Source organism: Scophthalmus maximus, chromosome 12, assembly GCF_022379125.1.
Source record: "Scophthalmus maximus strain ysfricsl-2021 chromosome 12, ASM2237912v1, whole genome shotgun sequence".
NCBI classification, from domain to species: domain Eukaryota; kingdom Metazoa; phylum Chordata; class Actinopteri; order Pleuronectiformes; family Scophthalmidae; genus Scophthalmus; species Scophthalmus maximus.
This window is the reverse complement of record NC_061526.1, coordinates 6,825,001-6,845,505: the sequence shown is the minus strand read 5'-3', so window position 1 is coordinate 6,845,505 and position 20,505 is coordinate 6,825,001. Positions and strand designations below refer to the sequence as shown.

The following is a 20,505-nucleotide window of genomic DNA, read 5'->3' as shown; positions in this document are numbered from 1 at the left end:
CACCAGCGGGGTTTTTATGGCCCGGGCGCTGCACCTGTTGCTGTTGGTGACTGTCCACCTCCGGCCCGGGGCCTCTCTGGCCCCAAAGGAAAACAGGGATTCGAAAAAAAACGAACCCTGGAAAGTGTAAAAGTGTCCAGATCTGAGTGACACTTACAGAGGTTATTCAAATGATCATCTGACTCCAACTCCATCTCATGCCACACAGCTGGAGGTGAGGCTCCAGGTTAGAGCAAAGTTCATATTGGAGCATATCGGTGCGCGCCGCCAATATCTGTGAGAGGCAAATATGGGCCGGTATCATCGACCAATCCATGTGAGCCTTTAAATGTGCATTTGTGTTGTACATTTTGGGTTAAAATGAAAGTTTTTTTTTCCTTAATTAAGATTCTATTTATGTGGTTGCATTTGTTATTTTTCAATTTATAGTTATTCATGATAAAGTTTATGGTTAAACTAAAAATATCAAGCCTCAATTACATTTCTTTGTCATAAAGGTTTGATAACGACATCTTACAATCATTGACAGATTCATACATTATACATATATGTATCGTATCAGGAAGCTTGTACTACCTAATATCCATATCCTCTAGTTATTTTCTATTGAAATATAATACAAGAGTCGTTCCTGACATTGTATACAAAGAAATTCAGTTACAACAAAAGAGATCCAGGCATTTATACGAGATAAAAATTGGATTTATTTATGATTTGCATGCTTGCATGATTGAATGGAAAAAAAAGGCCTCAACATAAGAAATACAGATTTAAAAAAGGCATATAAACAATATGCATACACAACCGTACAATATCATTTTTTTGTGTTTATATAATCGGGATTTGTCATTCACGGTAAACATGAACATTCCTCAACTACATAAAATACATTTTTAAAAAACCTCGTCCCATTCGGCTCGTGCCGGAGCTAATCTCCTTGAAATGAGCGGATCCAGATTCGTCATCCTCCATATGTGTCTTTGGGGGGAAACCAGGATGATTTGCTAACATAATTAATCGTGGCTTCTTGGATGTGACTACAGCTCGGTCCACTAACCTACTTACTTCTCGAACGATGCTTTAGATACTGGTGCGACTGTGTGTGGCTGCAGCCGAGGAAATTTAACAGGTCCATCACTGTAAACACGATGTGGGTTATGAAAGTAAAATGGATCACAGGAAAAAATGATACAACAGGGGAATGGACAAAGATACAGCGGCGCCTCAGAAAGACAATACACCACCACCCTCGAGAATGAAGCGTGATTTCTTTAAATCAAAGGCAGGGGGATGTTGTATTGACTTGTACAGAGCGCAACAGTGAGGAAGTGAAAATCCCATTCATGTTCTCCGTTCACATTTTGATTATTAGCCATAATGTGGTGACCGTCCGATGTTTTATTGGCCACGTGGTTGAGGAGTACTACACTACCCACAATCCTTAAGTGTAACATCAGCGTCCGTCAGACGTTCACGACTCATCTCATAGTTTACTTGCTCGGTTCCCCGGGCTTCTCGACTCTTCATACAAGGAATTTTATGGAATGTCATTTGAGTAAACGAAGGGGAAATTCACTTCCGGAGCCGCTGAGCTCCAACGTTCACTCATTCTTCAGGGGTTCGCGTCGTGTTCATGCGCTGCAGCTGAGGTGTGACTCTTGACGCCATACAGCGTCTTAGTCTGAAGGAGGATGAGCAGAGGTAGAGTCTGATACCCGCGCCACTCAGAAAGGCAAACATGGTCTACATGGGTTGTGCTCAAACCTAACTGGTGTTAGCCCAAAAACAAGACAATACAGAGACGTGTGCATGTAGAGCGTCGGGATTACAGGCCTTCAGCCGCTCCGCATCACAGAAGGCGGCAGGGGGTGAGGAAGTTAGGGAGGAGGCTGCTGTCAGTACGGGGGAGGGGAGGGGAGGGGAGGTGGGGCTCAGAGATGCGTGGCTGCATTCGCCCAAGCGCGGGAAGCCCAGACTCACACGAGCGCCTGAAGAAGCCCTTAGCGAGGACTCGGGGTGGATGAGGTGGCTGGAGGGTCAGAAGATTGGAATGCTGCTGACGTCCTGATCGTGGAGGCCAGGAAAGGGAGGACTGTGCTTGTTTATCTGCCCCCCCCCCCCCCCCCCCCCCCCCGACAGCATGTGGAATTCTACATTTCATAAAACAAAGACGACGGGCGTTTTAGGGAGCGGACTGAAGAGTTGCGTATGACATTCGTACACCTTGTCGTCATCACCTACGTGGGCGGCCTCCATCTACACTCGAACCTGATTGGTTTGCGGGGTAGTACAGTCTTTCCGTTTGAATGGACAAAATTAAATAGCTGATTAAGTTCGTTGCCACAGTGATTTTATGGTATTACTACTATCTCGACTTCCTGCAATTGGTCCCAACTCTCAAACTAAGACAACCATGGTTCATGGATCTGGACCCAAATCCCCTTTTGGCCAGACTAAATTTTGGTCCGGCGCCTTTCACACTTTATGTTGGTTCAGATTAAACTAAGGCAGTCGTATTCGCGCCCTAAGGTTATCCAAATAAACCGTGACCTAAGAGACAAGGCGGCCTTAGCATCGGGGACACACTACTGACGAGTATAAACAGGGGGCTGTCGACCAACCACAGGGTCCTCCAAGATCAGGAAGAAGTCGGGATCAGGGAGCAGCTTCCGCCATCGACTCACCTTGTGTTCAACTCCTTCAATTCATCCCCCCTCCTTCTACTACCCTTCCCTTCGTTGGTCTGTTAGGCGGACGGGAGACAAACCCCTCGATGTCTGGACTCCATCTCACAACTGAGTGAAAGTATTACAGAAATATAGAGCCGCCATCCCAGAACAGTCCTATAGGAACCCTGAGATCGATGGGAATCTACAGGTCAGACTGGCCTCGGGCCGTGGGCCGATCTTATAGGACGTTTCTGGTGTGGCCCACCAGAGGATTGGACATTCTTGACATATCGGAAGTTATTTTGGGGGAAAGAGGTTGTTAAGATCCCTTCCACAGCCACAACGTGGAGCAAACCCAGCATTCAAACAGTTTATAAGCAAAGCGACTTGTCCAACACTGACGTCATGTTTTTTGGCGAGTCCGGCGGCGGCAGCGGGTGCGCCATACATACACTGTCCATGGGCACGCCCAGCGCCTCTATGGCAACAAAGGAGGACGGGGGAGGTTGGGTGGTTCTGGGAGAGTTGAGTCCGAGCCAGAGCCACGAACCCAGATCCAAGGTGGCGACGGCGGTGGCGGCGGAGAAAAAAAAGCGCGTGTGTGTGTGTTCGTGAACGGCGGAGGTAGGTGCATAGGCTCAGTGGGGTGGGGGTTGAGGAGGAGGAGGAAGGAAGGAACAGGGATGGGAGGAAGGGTTGGGGGTGGGTGGGGGGGGTGTGAGGGCGGCGAATACGGCGACGGACAGGAGTTGACTTGCGGGCAAAGGGGAGGGTGGGGGGTGTCCGCGTGTGCCAAGCCTCAACAAATCAACGAAACACCACCCGAAGAGTGTTCTTCAGACAGCCATGCTCCCTTTCTGTTTCACACACACACACACAGTCGTCACTCTTACTCACTCTCTCACAGGACAGAGAGGGCAGAGTGGAGGGGGTCCTGGCCCAACCCCACCCGCCACCCCACATCGAGGAGAAGCCCAAGGCTGTCGTGGCGCGGCACTGCCATTGCAGCAGGAGGAGGAGTTACGGAGGGGGTGAGGAGGTGATGGCGGAGGAGAGGAGGAGGAGGAGGAGTGTTTGGTCAAGGCACAGTCAGAGAAGGGGGGCGGCAGGTGGGAGGAGGAGGTCAGTAGTGCTTTTGTTTTGTTTTTTTTGTTTAATCATTTACCTTGGTGGTGAAGAGAGAGAGAACAAGTTCCACGCTGCGTTGGCGTCGCGCTAAAAGTCGTCCCCATGGCTCACGCCGCCACGCTCACGCACGGCTGCAAGCTGCCCCGTTCCAGGTGGCGCGGTGACCTAATTCAGTTGAGATAGTTAGTTCAGAGCTGGACTTGTCGTGGGGCTTTGCTTTTTTTCTTTTTTTTGCGGCAAGAGTTACAGATTATCACACATGCAGGTCTGAGAGGAGAGTGGACACAAAGACACACAAGAGGGGGCGGAGGGGGGGAGGGGGAGGGGGGAGGGACCGGACCGGACCAGACGCACACCCATCAACCCCAGGAAAACAGCACTGCTCCACAGATCAAAATGCAACCCAGGCCATTCTATCTGTGTGCCTCTCCCCAGCTCTCGGCGGGATTTCGCAGTGTGCGCGCGCGTGGAAAAAATGGCCTTTTCAATACCGAAATGCTTTTCTCTTTTTTTTTGCTCTGAGCAAATTCGTACAGAATGTCGGTTTGCACACGAGCTCGAGAGGCTGGCGAGAGAGAGGAGCACCCACCCGCACTTACCCTGACCGAAAGAGAGCAAAGCTGGGCCAGCGTGTACACCTGTCTCCCCCCCTTGGGTCCCCCGTCAAATGGGTCTGGCGGTCTTTCTTTTTTTTTTTTTTTTACACAAGAGAAACAGTTAGGTGGAGAAGAACAACGTAAACAAGAAGAAGGGGAAACGTCCAAACCCTTTTTGCTTTCTTTTGTCACAATAGTCAGCCAAACATTCTTTATTATAATAAGGTTTATAGTATACATATTTCTCAATAAAAAGCATGCCGATTGTTTTGTTTGTTGTCGTTGTTGTTTTTTTAACTTTTGTCTTTTCCTAAAAAAAAGAAAAATAAAGGAGGCAAAATTAAAATACTTTCTCTAAAAAAAAAATGATGGTTTCAAAACATGGCAAACAAGACATTTTTCGCAAAAAACCACATGATTCTACAAAGGATGCAACTGGTATGTGTTTTTGTATATATATATATATACACGACACAGAAAGATTACACTGTGAGATGCAAAAAGTCACTGGGCCACTAAAAACCACAGGGGGGAGAGGGGGGGAGGAGGAGGAGGAGGAGGAGGGGCGAGGCAATAAGGTGATGACTGTGTGCACGTCAGACCGCTGTCGAATAGTAGTTGCAAAAAAAAAAGTGATTGGATAAACCGACGGGCGGAGATTTGCCCGGAAGAGTCCACCAATCAAACACGACAACCGCGCGAGAACGTCCCCTTTCTTTTGGGCAATTACAATCCGAGGCAGGTCTGGTATGTGGAGAGAGAGAAAAAAAATCGAAGGAAAGTTGTGGCGGTGGGTGGGCGAGGGACTGGAAGACACTGCCCCATCTCTCACTTCCTTGGTGCTATTGTTTCTGCGTTACAGCCGGAGCCCGTGAGAGGCTCACGCTTTGTGGCTTTTTCAAAACCCTAAGTACACAAGAGTCCACGAGAAAAGGCTTTAAGCCTCCCGGACACTACGCTCCTCCCTTTGAAATGATAGAAAAAAGAAGAAGAAGTCACGTCAAAGACAGCACTTAAAAAATGGGAGATTCCCTCCACTTAATGCACTTCGCTCAAACGCGTGAAGGCACATAATCAAGCTCGTCACATTCCGTCACGATTCCTCACGGGATGCGATGTAAAGATCCTTTTTGTAAACAGCTCATTCAGTAGTCACGTATGGGAGGGTTGTGTGTGTTTCCCCCCCCCCCTCCTCATTTACAATCATTACACCCCAGTTAATACACCAGTGTTAACACGTAAAAACTGCACTAAATCAAACAGACGCACGCTACTTTAAAAAAAGAAAGAAAAAGGAAAAGGCCTCTGAACGTGAAGAAGGAGGACTACATCTACGGCCTCCCGCCGACCTTTTCCAACGAGGGGGCGGGAGATAAAAACGGCCGACCGGAGCGAGAGAAGCGCGTTCAAAGGACACGGGTAAAAAAAACAACTTAAAAAAAAAAACGAGAGAGAACGAGACTCTACTACGCTGAAGTTTCCTGTCGAAGAGGTAGACAAGCTGTCGCTAAGAGAGAGACAGAGAGAAAGAGAGGTGAGGCAGTGTCATTCGGCGCCGAGAAGAAGGTAGAGGTGAGGAGGGGGGTTCGGGAGACAAATAAAGGGGGGAGGGGGTCGAGGAGAGATCGTTACAGTACGTAATGTGTGTGCTTTACGTTTTTTTCCTGCAAGGCGCAGCCTTTTAGCTGCTGCGTTAGTGTGCTGCAAGGTCAGGAGCCCGCACATCCCTCTCTCTCTCTCGCTTTGACTCATTCATACGCATTCACCCCCCCCCCCCCCCCGCGCAAAACACATCAACCTTGATTCTGTTGGATACGTTGCAATGCAGCCAGCACACAATATGCGTCCATCTGACCTCCCATCCGATATTACAAATTACAAATCTCAACTCTTTAAACGTAAGGCAAAAAAAGGGTCATTTTACAAATTAGCTGCCCGGGCTGATCCATCAAGGCCCCAAGGAGGAGGGTGGCTGATTCAAAGTCGATTCGGGGCCTTAGAAAATCATAACTGGGGGTTTTGCGGAAAATAAAGGCATATATGAGACGACTGACCGGGGGGGAGGGGTCAGTCCAATACTGGCACAAGTGTCAGACTGGCACGATTAAAAGAAAAAAAGAAGAAGTAAAAACTGAGACGTAAAGAATGCCCGTACGACAGATGAGAGCCTCCCTTTTCGTGGCTGCACTGTGTGCATGCAAACAAGACCAAGGTCAGCTGGTCACGTTCCCCCCCCCGCGAAGCAGGTTAATAAAACCCAGGAGCCCCAAGCTTCATATCCCACAGCCCGACACACACACTCACACACACACACACACACACACACATACAGCTGCTGTAAGGTGGTCAGGTTTGGGGTGGAAGAAGAAATGTGGGGGGGGGGAGGGCAAAGAGGGAAGGATGGGGGGTGGCGGTGGGGCGGCAGAGAGTTGTGTGTGTGTGTGTGTGTGTGACTATCGGAAGGGGGGCTCAGGCGTGTGAAGGGAGAGTTCGGGGCGGCGGAGGATGGCCTCCTTGCGCGTGGGCGGCGGCAACGGCGGCTCATACACCCTGGGCGCGGCCATGGCGGCTGCCACTGCCGCAGCGGTGGGCATCCCCGGCCGGAGGGCGTCCAGCGTGGCGACTGGCTGCGCAGACATCGCGGGCACGGCGGGGACCGCGGACATGGCCGACACGCCCGGCATGCCGGGGATGGCCGTCATCGCGCTCGCCGCCGGGTAGGCGTACTGGAACTGGGGGTACTGCTGCAGCTGCTGGTAGTACTCCGCGTAGTACCTGAGAGAGGAGGGAGGAGGAGGGGGGTTAGGGGAGGGGAGAGATGGGAAGAGGGAAAGCGAGGGAATTTATGGCGGCACTTGGCAAACACAAAGGGAGCGACGAGAGAGTGATAAAACGGAACAGGAAGTACGGTAAATGGAAACAAGAACAAAAAAGCATTAATTAGCCCTGAGGAATGGGCAAAGAAGAAGAAACAGGAGGTTATGTTTCATAGAGGTGTTCCGATACCAGTATTGTTAAAGGCCTCTGATACTGACGTCTTTGCCGCTGGCAAGTTCTGTTTTTTAGAGACGGCAAAGAAGAAAAGATCTCCGGTAGTGCACATTAACAGGCGAACGACGATAAAGAAATCTATCCATCTATCCATAATAAATAGAAGTTCTATGTCATTCATTCTCTGTATGTATCTGTTTGTCAAAGGGTTTAAACAACGATGGTCATCAGAGTAAGAAGCAATCAGGTCTTATGAGTTATGTTTTTTAAAGGCGCCGGTATCGGATCGGTACTCTGTATCACAATCGGTATCAGGAAGGGGAAAATAGTATCGGATCATCTCTAATGTTTCAGTGGTGCCGCATTGCCGACTTTTTTAAACACTCGACGATCGTCTCCTACCTGGCCATGGGGTCCTCCGCGGCCTCCGCGGCCTCTTCCGCTGCTCGGCCGGCCGGGGTGGGAAGCAGGGGTCGGCGCGGCTTAGCCCTCTGGTACATGAACGGCTTCATCACGGGGTCCGGCAGCAGGGGCGCGGACCTCCGCAGGGGGCTGCGGTCCCTCTCTCCCTTCGCCGCAGCCACCGCCGCCGCGTTCTGCTGCTCGGCCATGACCTGCTGGCCCTGGGCAAAGTAGTGCGCCTGCCTGGCCGCCTCGAAGAGGGCCGTCGTGTGATCCGCTGCTCCCATGGCGCTTATGTGAGCGTAGGCTGGTGTGGCGGCGCCGTAAATCGCCGGAGAGACGGTGTAGCCGGAGTTCACCGCGGCTGCCGCCGTTTGCATATCTAACCCGTGGGCAGCGGTCAGGTAGACTTGGGGGTTGGCCATCGTCGGGGTGTAAACTTGAGTCGAGTAGGCAGCGTGGGCTGCGGCAGCAGCGTGGGCGGCGGCGGGATTTTGGCCGTAGATGTTGGGGGCCATCTGGCTGTACATTTGGGTGGCGCCCGACGTGAGAGCTGCCTGATTGGCCACCGAACCATAAAGCTGATTGGCAACATTGGCACCGTACACCTGGCTGGCGAGGGCGCCGTAAACAGCCGGGTTCACCGGGTTCCCGTCGGTGCGCGTGCCCGTGGTGATCCCGGTGAGGGCGGCGTACGTGGGGTCGAAAGTGGAGGTGTTGTAGACCGAGTTGTGAACACTTTGCTGGACCTGCAGCGGCAGCCCGGCGGCCGCGGCGGCAGCGGCGGCCAGCACCGCCGCCTGACTCTGGTACTGCTCCAAAGAGGGCTTCCCCACGGGGCACTCCCCGGCGTAGTGGCCCTGCTTCCCACAGTTGACGCAGGGGATTTTCCCCGTCGGCACCTGCTTGCTGGGCTGGACCTTGGACAGCTCCACGGACAGCGGCCGTCCCTTGAACGAGGTGCCGTGCAGGGCCTCGATGGCCTGGAGCGCGTCCTCCTTGTTTTCCATGTGAACAAAGGCGTAGCCTGTGGAAGAGGAATGCCTGGCTGTCATTGAGCGCAGGGACAACAATTAGGATCATAGTGGCTTTGCCACAAGAACTTACTTATTACTTCTATGAGTGCACTTGAGTCAACCACCTCGTCTATCTTTACAACGGGGATGTGGGGCGTTTATCTCGTTTTGCACACTGAGAACTTTGCAGTGGTGTATCAACGTATCACAGAGTTAGACTCTAAACTTTATAGAACATCTCTAAGTGCTCAAAACTCTCCCTACAACTCTGAAGACTGTAAAGCTGAAATCTTCTGGAGGGGCTGTATGTGAGAAGTGACCACAAATGTTCCACAACTTTCCTTGCCAACCCCTCCCTGAAAACTAGACTATAAGACTCTTACCTGCACTACATCATATCATCAACTACAACTTGGGAGGAACGTGACTGGGGGCATTTTCTAAAAACAATTCAAAAGCTACTTCGCTCTCCACTCACCTTTGACTTTGTCGCACTCCAGGACTTTTCCAAACGTCTGGAACAGCTGCTGCAGATCCTCCGTGGTGCACATGCCGCTCAGGTTGCCCACGAACACCTTGGTGGAGTGCAGCGGCCGGCCGCGCGACTCCTCCACCACCAGGTTGCGGCCGCGGAACTCCCGCCCGTTGAGCTCGCGGATGGCGCGCTCGGCGGCGCCCTCGCCCTGCAGGTGCACGAAGGCGAACTGCCGCAGCACGCTGCAGCTGACCACCTGGCCGTAGGGCTCGAAGATGGCCGACAGCTCCTCCTGGGTGGTGTCCAACGCCAGGTTGCCCACGAAGAGCTTCACTGTGTGGCTCTTGTCCATGGCGCTGCGGGGAAACAAGCAAGAGGATTAACTACACTATACAGCCAGAGCCGGTGCTAGCCTATATGGGGCCCTAAGCAGAATTTTCTTGGCTAATGGTTAGTTGGCTAACGTTAGCTGAAGATACCTGGACTGAACCGTCGGCTTGTTTTGACGGCCAGCTATCCGGTAAATGGTAAAAGATTGCAATTAGTCATGCGTATCCACTTTTGTGACATTGCGTTCATCTTCATACGCTACTGCCTTTTCCATCAACTGTCTGACTGATTGGGCATGGGGGCCCCTTGGTGGCCATTGGGGGCCCTAAGCAGCCGCTTAGTTCGCTCATGCCTTGGGCCGGCCGTGAATACAGCGGACTATCGGGTGCGCACAAAGCCACGCCATTGGCTCTGGACTCGTCTGACAAGGAGGCGGTGGTGGTCCTATAACACAGGAGTGGACTGTAGCACATAAGGACAATGTGGTCACCCAACGTGACGCCACCCATTTTTTTTGTGAACTGCTGTTTTGAAGCCTCGGATTTAGCATTTTGGCCAGCGCCATATTGTTTTTTGAAACAGAGATCATCCACTGTACGTCCACCTGCACCTGGGACCTGAACCCATCGGATGGTTTTAGCTGTCAATCACATGGTAAACGCTCCCCAATTATGGTTTATTTTACACTGAATGGGACAAAATTTTTACCACCATGAGATGTTTAACCAGAGTTAAAACAGACAAAAATATTCCTCGTGCAAGACACCATGCCGCTTGAACTCAAACGGAAATAAAAAATGAATTTGCTTCAGCATTAAATGGTCAGATAACAGTAGACAGAAGACGACGGATCTGCAGATTGAGCAAAAACCTACTAGATCACCCGTGTAACAGAAGGAGAAAAGAGAACGCGACAGCCAGTGATTTCGAGGTCCACGTTGTCAACGGGGTCTTGATAAAAAAGGCCACGAACGCATGAATCGCAATTTACAATACCGCACATTTGCCTGTGAGCTGGCAAGCAAACTCAAACAGAGCAGCTTTTCTTTTTTTCTTTTTTAACCCAAGGTGACCACATTCCAACACACACACACACACACACACACACACATCACGGATCGAAAGGAGGAGATTTTGTCCAGGGATCTCATTAAAGATCTCACGTGCACACACAGCTTTGACTCACACACTCACAATCCACAGCAGTGTGTGTGTGTGTATGAACTGTACATATGTATATGTACATGCATGTGTGTGTGTGTGTGTGTGTGTGTGTGTGTGTGTGTGTGTGTGTGTGTGTGTGAACTGTACATATGTATATGTATATGTGTGTGTCCCTTGATATATATATGGCTGCAGCAATAACCCTGGGGTTCATCTCAGGCAGAGCGCGGGGGAGGGGAGGGAGGGACGGACGGGTGGAGAGAAGAGCGGCTCTTCTGATGACGCAGCACGACGCTGAGTCAACACATTCCCACCGCCATTTACAAGCTAATAACAATAATAGTAATAGTAACAATTATAACAATAATAATAAAAAAAACCCGGCGGGTTACACAGGTTTAACACACCGTCCATGTCTGCTGCTGCTAAAAGAAAGAAAGAAAGAAAGAATCTGTGTGAAAGGCGAACCGGGGATTCGTGTTGGTTTCGCCCGATTGTCGGAAAAAAACGACCATTGAGAAAATAAAATAAAATAAATATATATATATATATATATATAATATATATATATATATATATATATGTGAGATTGAAAAAAATCAATGAAGCGGGCTCCCGATGCAATGTATGAACAACACACGCGACCACATTTCAGGGATGACTGCGGTGCAACGCCGAGTGCTCTCCCCGTGCAACAACACGGTCGAGCCGCCTTTCTGTCGCCGAAACGGGTGGGAACTAAAAAAAAACACACCAACGACCGGAGCTTTTTAAATGAGCGCGAATCGGATCTAATCGGCGGAGGAGAATCGTAATAAGCGGGGGTGTTAAATAAACAGAAAGAAAGGACAGATTAAGATGTGAAAAAAAAAATAAAAAGAGGGGTCTACCATCTTACCTAGGCGGTGCTGTGTTTCAAAATGGTAGCGCCCCGCTTCCGGTTGACTGTCGGGCACAGCGCAGGGGGGGACGGCTGCAGCAGAGGGGGGCGGGGCCTGCTGCTGCTGCAGGCTGCAGGATGTTGAATCAAAAAACAACAACACATGAAACAACATGCAAAATGCAAAAAAAACAACAACAACAAAAACCCCTGTTCAACAAGCCTATTTTTTTAATTTGTTCAATTCAAGTTTATTATCCACATGCACAGTAAGGAAACATGTTTCCCCTGCGCAATGAAATTCTTTCCTTTGCTCTCCACAGAAATGCCAGACAATGTCAAAATCTACAATATGTACTTCAAATATACACTAAATAAAACTACAAATATACACCAAATAAAACAATTCTAAAAAGACAGCATGTGAAAAACAAGGCAACAATAATAATGATCAAAGGTGCAAATGCAAACAGCGAACAAAAGCCACAGGAGAGATGTTTCAGCTCCGAAGGGCCAACGAGCAACAAGTGAGGAGTGTGTGTGTGTGTGTGGGGGGGGGGGGGGGGGGGGGGGGGGGGGGGGTCATCACGTGCTAAAGAAATGACAAAATGCAGAAAAATGCAAAATGACACAGATTTAGAGCTGCAACTAATGATTTATTTTTTCAACAAAACATTCATCTGGTGCCAGCTTCTCATATGTTAGGATTTATATCACTACCAACTAAATATAGAGCTGCAATAGTTAATCGATTAGTAATCGGCTACTAAATCAAACGCAAATATTTTTGATAAATAGGTTAATCGGTTCAAGTGGTTTTTATGGAGAAAATTTCTCTGATTTTAGCTTCTCCAATGTGAGTATGTTCTGGTTTACTTTGCTCTTCTGTGACGGTGGACTGAATAACTTTGGTGTGTGTGGACGACACAAAAACATGTTATTTTGGAAGCCCAAAAATTTAAATAAAAATACAAAATATTCTCTGGTGCCAACTTCTCATGTGTAAAGATTTATTCTTTTTTCCCTGTTTTACATGACCACCAACTGAATATACCTGGACATTTAACAAATGATCAGACAAAAAAACAAAACATTTTCTGGTGGAAGTTCTTCATATGTAAGGATTTCATCACAGTTTATATCACTACCAACTGTATATATTAAGGACTTTTTTTTTAAGGCAAGTTGAAGACATTTTTTGGTCTGTGGGAAACTCCCAAGGGCTTTTTGTCATTTTCAAAGACTAATATATTTATATATATATATATATATATATATATATATATATATATATATATATATATATATATATTTTTTTTTTAATTCTTACTGGGGGCCCTGAATTCAAGTTGCCTTCACAACCCTCACAGAAATGTTAAAGGACACCCACTGAACGTTTTGAGGGAAATTCAATAAGCTTATTCAGGCATTACTAGGACAGGACAGATGCTCGATCTGGAAAGAAAAAAGAAAAATCAATGCAAAACCTGCAACACGCTCACAGAGCCAATATGGTGAACCCAATCTCTTTTTTTTTAGAAGTCTGATGTTATTAACTTGGACACTTTAATAGCAAATTAAAGGGCGTTCATCTCCGCCACGACTCTGAGCCAAAATGGATTCCTCCGATCGTACGAGCGCATCGATACAGATGTTAATGACAAACGTCAAACGGTATTAATGGAGCTAATCAGAGGTGACTTTTACAAAGTCCCGGCCCTGTTTTATCTGCTTTAGTGCATTTTAAAAACCCCAGACGTCATTTGATTTCGTCACAGAGGAAAATTTCAGTAATTTTTTTCTTTGATTGTCTTTCAAGCTGTTTGGAAACGCACTCCTCAGTGCTCCCGACCTGAGCTCTCTCTGTTCAAATCCAATCTCAGTATTCGTGCCCGAGGTTCACAGGTGAGCCGCCGGCGTCTCGGCGTCGGCCTTGCGCCGACCTTTGCCGGCTATCGGCCTGTCGCGCTCCTCCCACAGCGTGACGCCGTCGCACGCGCATATCTGCTTGGGGTTCTGGAACAGGCCCGCGGACCGGGCGATGATCCCACAGGCCAGTCTGTCAAGGAGAGACGAGATGGGGAAAAATATATATTTAAAGACCGTTTGGAACAATTAAAAATTAAATTAGCCGCTTCATTAGAGTGGTCACTAGGAGATTTACATTTTGAGTAAATTTTTTCCTCATTAATTGTTAAGCGACATGATTAAAATGTCTGCGACACAATATTAATACAACATTTTCAAAACAAAACTTTTACATACACTGTCTAACTGATAGTTTTGATACTTATTGTCGCTTAAACGGTTTAACAGTTAATTATGCACATCTCTCGTGGTTATATCATTATTTTGACTGCACTCTGTTACTTATTATGTATTATTCAAAATATATGAAATATCAAAGTTCATTGTTGACATTGGAAATACTTTGGGAGAAATGATAAATTAGAAGAGCTATGACAGAACATTCCCATGTGAGTGAAAATAATCCTAAATTACAACCTCACTGTGTGTGGTCCAAATCTGTATCGTAATAATACATTTAAAAAAATCATTTAAGTATGGATTTACTATGACATAGCTTTAAAAGTTAATTGCACCAAACCGCAGGGCAACCTTAATGGTTAGTTAATGATGTATTCTATATTCCTTAGTTTTAGTTTTTTTTAATAAACCAAATTTAAGATGACATAATTGTCCATAACAACATTAAATCACAAAATATGTACATGTACTGGCTTCATCGGATATCTTGTTTTCACTCTGTGTCGACTCTGTGTCTGACCCACCTTTCCCCAGAGTTTCCTGTCTGTCTGGAGAGAGGGGGAGGGCCTCGACCCAGGTCATCCTCCCCCGCGTCCACGACCAGTGAGCGGCCAATCACGTCCCACACCTGCAACAAGGGGCACACAGGGAATTTAAAAAGCTGCCGTCTGGCGTCGGGTTTTTAGTTGGGAAGTGAGATGTTGATCATGTGATGTCACATGATCAACATCTCACTTCCCAACTAAAAACCAAACTACCCTTTGCTACAGTATCCTGTAGTTACATGGGGCAGCGTAGCGTTACCTTCAGCTGACTGTCCTCTAGCCGGAACGAGGCTCTGCCGTCGGGTCCGGCGACGATATTGCCTAGATCACCGGCGTGCTGCGGAGCAAACGCTGCACGTGAAAAATCGTAACTGAAAGGAAAAACACGAGGAGCACTGAAAATCCAGCACCTGGAGCAGAGCAGCCCCCAAAATGGCTCCCACGGGACAAATTTGGCAGATCTGAGAGGAATATCGCATCCTGTGTTGAAGTTTTAGTTTTGTCTAGGGAGCCATTTTCTCAGGAAATTTATGATGCGGGAATATTCGTCTGCTTAAGGTTTTTGCACTCTGACACTAACACTAAACATTCCGCTGATCTTCGGCACACAGCGAGTGATTATATGGAAAGTTTTCTGAACGCACCCTCTCGGCGTCTGCTGGACCACCGTGCTGTCTCCTGAAAGGGTTGTAGTGCTCGCCACAACTGCAGGAAAGCAAAAAGAAATTGGATTTGATCAAACTCTACGCTCAATATTAGAGGCGCCAATGTCACACGACGGCCAAGACGTTTCACTTTAAATATGTGTGCCGTTGCTTTTCAATCTGTCCGCTTTTAATAGAGGTGGTCGGCCGGAATGATCTGCCTTTTAAACTGAACATAAATATGTCAAGAGGCAAACTAGAAATATGGTGGAAAGGCAGATGACGTGTGAACAAGGCACAAGGTCACCATGACACCCCCGAAAAACCCAGAGCCCTAATGCGAGAACAATTTGTACGAACCGATTTGTTCTTAAGTCTTACGTAGGAGTGATTTAGGAGGACTTGACACATTCTTCCAAGTACTGTAGCAGAAAAAGAAGTGAATGCAGGAAGAAACTGTCTACCTGGATAGGAAAGGAATGGAAAGGAAGGAAGGAAGGAGAAGAAAGGAGATTACACCTGTGAGCTGGAAAGGAGGGAACATGGAGGAGGACAGACGGAAAGAGGAGTGAGAGTGACCTAAGTTAAATGTAGCCGGTCTCCGACCTGCCACAGTCCCGTGTGAGGTCTCCTAGGGCGTGAACGTGGAGGCCGTGAGGTCCGGGCTCCAGCCCGTCGATGGTCCCGTCGATCAGACAGCGCTCCTCCGACAGCTGCAGAAAACGCACCACCCCCTGGATCTTCCTCACGCCAGCCAGCATCGCCACGGCCGCACCCAGGTCTATCATTAAAGAAAGAAAAAAAAAAAAGGTACGCAGATTTTACACAATTTGTGTTATTAATAACTTTGTGACACTTTGGCATCCTCCCCATTTAGACATATCCACATTGTGTTCAGATCTAACTGAGATTTTTTCGATCTCACCACAGCAAAAGTCTTAAAACTGAAATATCTCCTTATCACCGTGAGCCCTGCCATCTCATTCAAAAAACAAGGCTCCAAACTGGACCAGACAATTTGGCAGTTTACAGCCACTGACGAGGCGTCACCCCCGTCGTCGCTCACCTCGCTCCGATCCTCCGAGGCCCTTCAGCACTGCCCTGCGTCCGGTGCTTTCAATCAGAGCCTGCACCTCCGCACTGGTAAGAGCCGACTCCACCAATACCTCCTCCCTGCTGACGTCCACGCTGAAAGACTTCACTCCTGCAAACACACATGGGAGACTCGTGGGACTTGTATCGTCGGATACACAATCAGACACAGAGAAGGAGACCTTGACAGTGACGTGGCGACTTGGATAATCGATGAATCCTTTCATTAAGGTGTGTTTGCATTATTTTTTATTTTCTTTGTTCGTGTACTTTATGACATTGTCTCTTACTCTATGGCTGGCTCGGAAAAAATGAATTACCCTCTGGAAATGAATAAAGACATCTATCTATCTATCATAGAAGTCCATATGAACTTATTTGATAGATAGATGAACCTTATTGATTCCAAACTGGGGAAATTACAGCGTTACCGCAGCAGGTAATCACAAAACACTCCTAACAAAATGCCCCCCAAAAAGGAAAATAAAACACAATACTAATGTAAAAACATAAGAATCACAAAAAACAGATAATAACGAGGAATGTAAATATAAACAATGTGAATAATCCAAACATAAAAGTGTCAAGAGTTTTGTTTATGCATTTGCTTGGTTGTTCTTATTTCTTCTTCAAAGTATTTTTGAACATGCTATATCAAGCTTGATGCTATATTGCATTTTTGCTGTAAACAACTGGGACTTTATTTGTTTATAAAAAAATTGAGCCATATTCCACCAATCATGCCCTGCGGGACTCCTGTAGAACAACATCTGTACCGTAAACGTGTAAAGCGCAAAGAAGGACCTGCCGTAAAGCAAGTGGCAGACGTAAAGTTTCACGACACGTGTAAGTGCGTCAGAGGAGGTGTTTGTATTTTTTTTTTTTTTTTTTTTTTTTTTAAAAGGGGGCTCCCCATCCACTGACCCCCCCGGTCGTCGTGCAACAGGCGGGTTGACTGACCTGGTTCCTCCCGCAGAGCTGCTCGGACTCCCTCCGCGCAGCTCTCGCATGTCATCTGCACCGCGAACTCCAGCTGTGGACGAGAAGAAGACGCAACACTGTGACAGCCACATGTAGAAAAGGTGCCGTAGCTCACGATGTCAGCCAGCTAGCTGCGAACGCTGTCATACTATCATCACGGGTTTCTGTTGTTATATATTATTGGTGTCTGACGAACCTTCGCCGGACTCTTCGACTCCATCTTGTCGCCGCGCGTCGCCAACTGTGCGATAACAACAACCGCGCTGATGAGAAAACTTCCGACTTTTCTCGAAGCGGAAGTGAAGCTGCCGCTGTAGCCGCTACCCGGCCGACGCCATGTTGGTGAGGTCACGGTGACGTAGCTGCGCTTCACCGCCCCCAGGTGTCGATAGCGTGTAACTGCAGGCAAAACAGTGATACAGGGTTTCTTTTAGTACTAAGATATTTTACTTGAAGTAGAAATACTACAACGTACAGACAGACTAAAGTATCAGCATCAAATAAAATAAGATTGTAAAATGAAGCTTTGTTGACCCCACGGGGTGAATTCAGCCCAGGGCATGATAACAATATAATAAAAATAAAAATAGAATAAGAAAAACATCAAATAGAGCTATTTAGAACAATTAGATGTGATATAACGCATGATATAAGAACAATAAAATCAAGAATCCACAGGAGCTGCAGTGCAAATCTAAGCCACTAAAAGTACAGATAAGAAAAGTACAGATCAATAAGATCTGTTGAATTTGTATTTCAATGTTATACATAATTAAAGTTATGAAAATAATGTAGTGGAGTATAATTAAAATAAAACATTTGCCCCTGACTTGAGGTGGAGTACGATTATAAAGTGGCAAAAAGTGGAGAGAATATTATTTAAAATGTTTTTGTTTATTTAAATCCTCAAAATGAGATGTGGACATATTTAAATTTAATAAAGTCATTACCAAAACCACTCAAAAGGAATACACAGCGAAGATATTTAGCGTGGTAGTTGGGCAATATTGATAAGATCTTGTTCAATATATAGATAGTATATAGAAATGTTGATGTGGAAGTATTTGAATTGAACTACATGTAATCACCAAAACTACTCAAAAATAAAAGGTGGGCAATATTGATAAGATGTCGTCTCATGTATAAAATCACTGATATAGTTAAAATAACTAGACATGAATGTAATTTGTGGTCATTGATACATAGCATTACCCACAATATAATCACAGACACTTATCTCTATCATCATATATATATCTATATATATAATCATCATCATACCACCCAAGCCTTAAATCTGTCTAAGCTGATTTTCATGAACAGGAACCGGCGGCAGCCTCGGGGTTCATCAGTGACGGTAAAGTAGGCTTAGAAACCGCGCTGAGCCTTCCGCAGAGACCCTGCAGGTGTGTACGCACGTAGAAACAATACAGTAATCGCCTTTAATGGTTTTTATCAGGATCAGAGGAGGAGGAGGAGAAAGAGGAGGAGGAGGGAGGTTATCTGGACACAGAAGATTGTAGCGTATGGATAAAACTAAACCGGCATGACGGTTGTCCCCGTAATGATGATTGCTTCCTGTCGTATTGTGTGGCGGCCCCACAATTCCATTTCATAATGTGTATAGATTACGGCCACGGAGTCGAGCTTGCAGATTAAATCCCCGCGTTTTTTCGTATTGGGCCACCACCGCTAAGCTGATGACTGCTTCCCAGGTTTTTACACCAGTGTGTGCGTGTGTGTGTGTGCTCATCCTATCTCTTGGCATTTTTTTGACAGCACATGTCTGCACATGTGACAAGAAAAATCTGGGTCACAATTCTGAGACAAAAGCGTCCGACCTCCTCCAAATAAAGTTTCGAGAGCGACACACAATGCGCGTGTGTGTGTATGTATGTGTGTGTGCGTGTGTGTGTGTGTGTCGATCCAGAAACGCCGCTGTCACCATGTCAAAACAACACCGAGAAGCCGATGTCTCACACACACAGAAGGCAGCCGAGTGGTGGCAGCTCGGTGAGAACAGAGCGCCTCCTGTATCTGGTGGCTCATTGACTTTGACCTCCGACCTCTGTAATATGACCAGAGGCTTTGAGACACAGGCGGAGCCTGTGTGCGCCAGGCTCAAAAACACATACGCACATCAGCCCTTTAATGTGTGAGCTGAGGAGAGGGGTTATTTTTTTATTTATATAATACATGGGAAACTGTCTCAAATCTCTGGCCTCATTGTTGATCCGCGGCACCAAGTCCCCCACCCCGTTCAAAGGAGAGGAGGCCGAGCTGCAGTGGCACCTGAGCCCAAGGGAGGGGGGGATTTCATCGACACACATCGACACAGGCGACGGAGCAGGAACCCTGATCACTATACAGGAACACCGTGCACAGCAGATTCAGAGAGGAGAGAGAGAGAGTGACGGAGAGGGAGCAAGTGGCCGGGAAGAAGAAGAAGACGAAGAGACGAGAGGGAAAATGTGAAGAGGCAGCGAAAAAAGGAAAGGAGTTGACAAAGAGGCGTGTGTGTGCGTGTGTGTGTGTGCGTGCGTGCGTGCGTGCGTGCGTGTGTGTGAGAGTGGAGAGGCAGTGCTGAAAGGAAGTGTTGACAGCCCTGTTGGAACAGTAATGGTTTTATCTGCACTAAATGCCCCCCCCCCCCCCACCCCCTTCCTCCTTCTGCATTAACCGCCGACCTGGAGTCTGTTATATTTTCTTATTAGAAAACTTCAAGTAAAAAACTTTTAAAACAAGACAACAACTGATAATTTGTCTCCAAAAGTTGAACAAACGTAAGTCATGTGTGGTTTTTTTCTTAGTTGTAGGTCTTTTTTTTTTTTATCAGTGTAGATATAAAGCAGGTGATGTGTTTACACCTTAGGTAACAGGGTTGTAGTTGGGAATGGACAGCATCAAAACACAAACACAATGAAAATATAATTACAAAAAAACCCAACATGGATAAATGAATATGTATAAATGAAAATCTACAATAAACGTGTTAAACAAAGGTACTTCTTGTCTATAAATCTGTCCCTGCTTGTTTTGCAGACGGACCAGCTCAAATTTGTGTCCATGTGCCCTCTATTGTATCATGAAACATATCAGATAAAAGAAGTTTTATGAAGGATAGTTCTTCTACCATGTTGTTGAACGTGTCCGCTTGCAGGGAGGGTTCATCCCTCAGCGTGTTTGCATTGCGTTTTTTATTACAGCTCTGCTTATTCCCACAGGGAATCAAACCGATGAGCCTGGCGGCCGCCGCGCTTCACCTGCAACGCACATCCACGCACGACCTCGTGATGCTGAATAATTCAGTCGCAGAGAGGAGGA

At 47.1% G+C, this 20,505-nt stretch overlaps 2 protein-coding genes across 10 annotated transcripts; both read right to left on the bottom strand.

Annotated features, from left to right (window-relative positions):
• Positions 1-684: 684 nt before the first annotated feature.
• On the bottom strand, positions 685-11,777 carry rbm14b (RNA binding motif protein 14b). 8 transcript variants are annotated; one of them, XR_007031809.1, is made up of 6 exons: positions 11,670-11,774; positions 9,281-9,633; positions 7,787-8,834; positions 6,941-7,168; positions 3,835-3,962; positions 685-1,681 (listed from the first exon to the last, which is right to left on the bottom strand). XR_007031809.1 is itself a non-coding variant. In XM_047336249.1 (5 exons), exons 2-5 carry the CDS (start codon positions 9,627-9,629, stop codon positions 3,905-3,907), a joined length of 1,683 nt encoding a protein of 560 aa, XP_047192205.1. In that variant the 5' UTR covers positions 9,630-9,633; positions 11,670-11,774; the 3' UTR covers positions 2,117-3,904. The 8 variants fall into 8 exon arrangements, 4 of the variants coding, with proteins under 4 accessions (XP_047192205.1, XP_047192204.1, XP_035462873.2 ...); XR_007031808.1 differs by lacking the exon at positions 685-1,681 and adding an exon at positions 2,117-2,150; XR_007031807.1 differs by lacking the exon at positions 685-1,681 and adding an exon at positions 2,117-2,150 and having other exon boundaries at positions 3,835-7,168.
• Positions 11,778-12,647: 870 nt separating this feature from the next.
• On the bottom strand, positions 12,648-17,537 carry LOC118285431 (copper chaperone for superoxide dismutase-like). 2 transcript variants are annotated; one of them, XM_035609100.2, is made up of 8 exons: positions 17,378-17,537; positions 17,161-17,233; positions 16,175-16,312; positions 15,715-15,889; positions 15,109-15,169; positions 14,724-14,801; positions 14,444-14,547; positions 12,648-13,710 (listed from the first exon to the last, which is right to left on the bottom strand). In XM_035609100.2, exons 1-8 carry the CDS (start codon positions 17,399-17,401, stop codon positions 13,551-13,553), a joined length of 813 nt encoding a protein of 270 aa, XP_035464993.2. In that variant the 5' UTR covers positions 17,402-17,537; the 3' UTR covers positions 12,648-13,550. The 2 variants fall into 2 exon arrangements, with proteins under 2 accessions (XP_035464993.2, XP_047192249.1); XM_047336293.1 differs by lacking the exon at positions 15,109-15,169 and having other exon boundaries at positions 14,724-14,835.
• Positions 17,538-20,505: the final 2,968 nt, after the last annotated feature.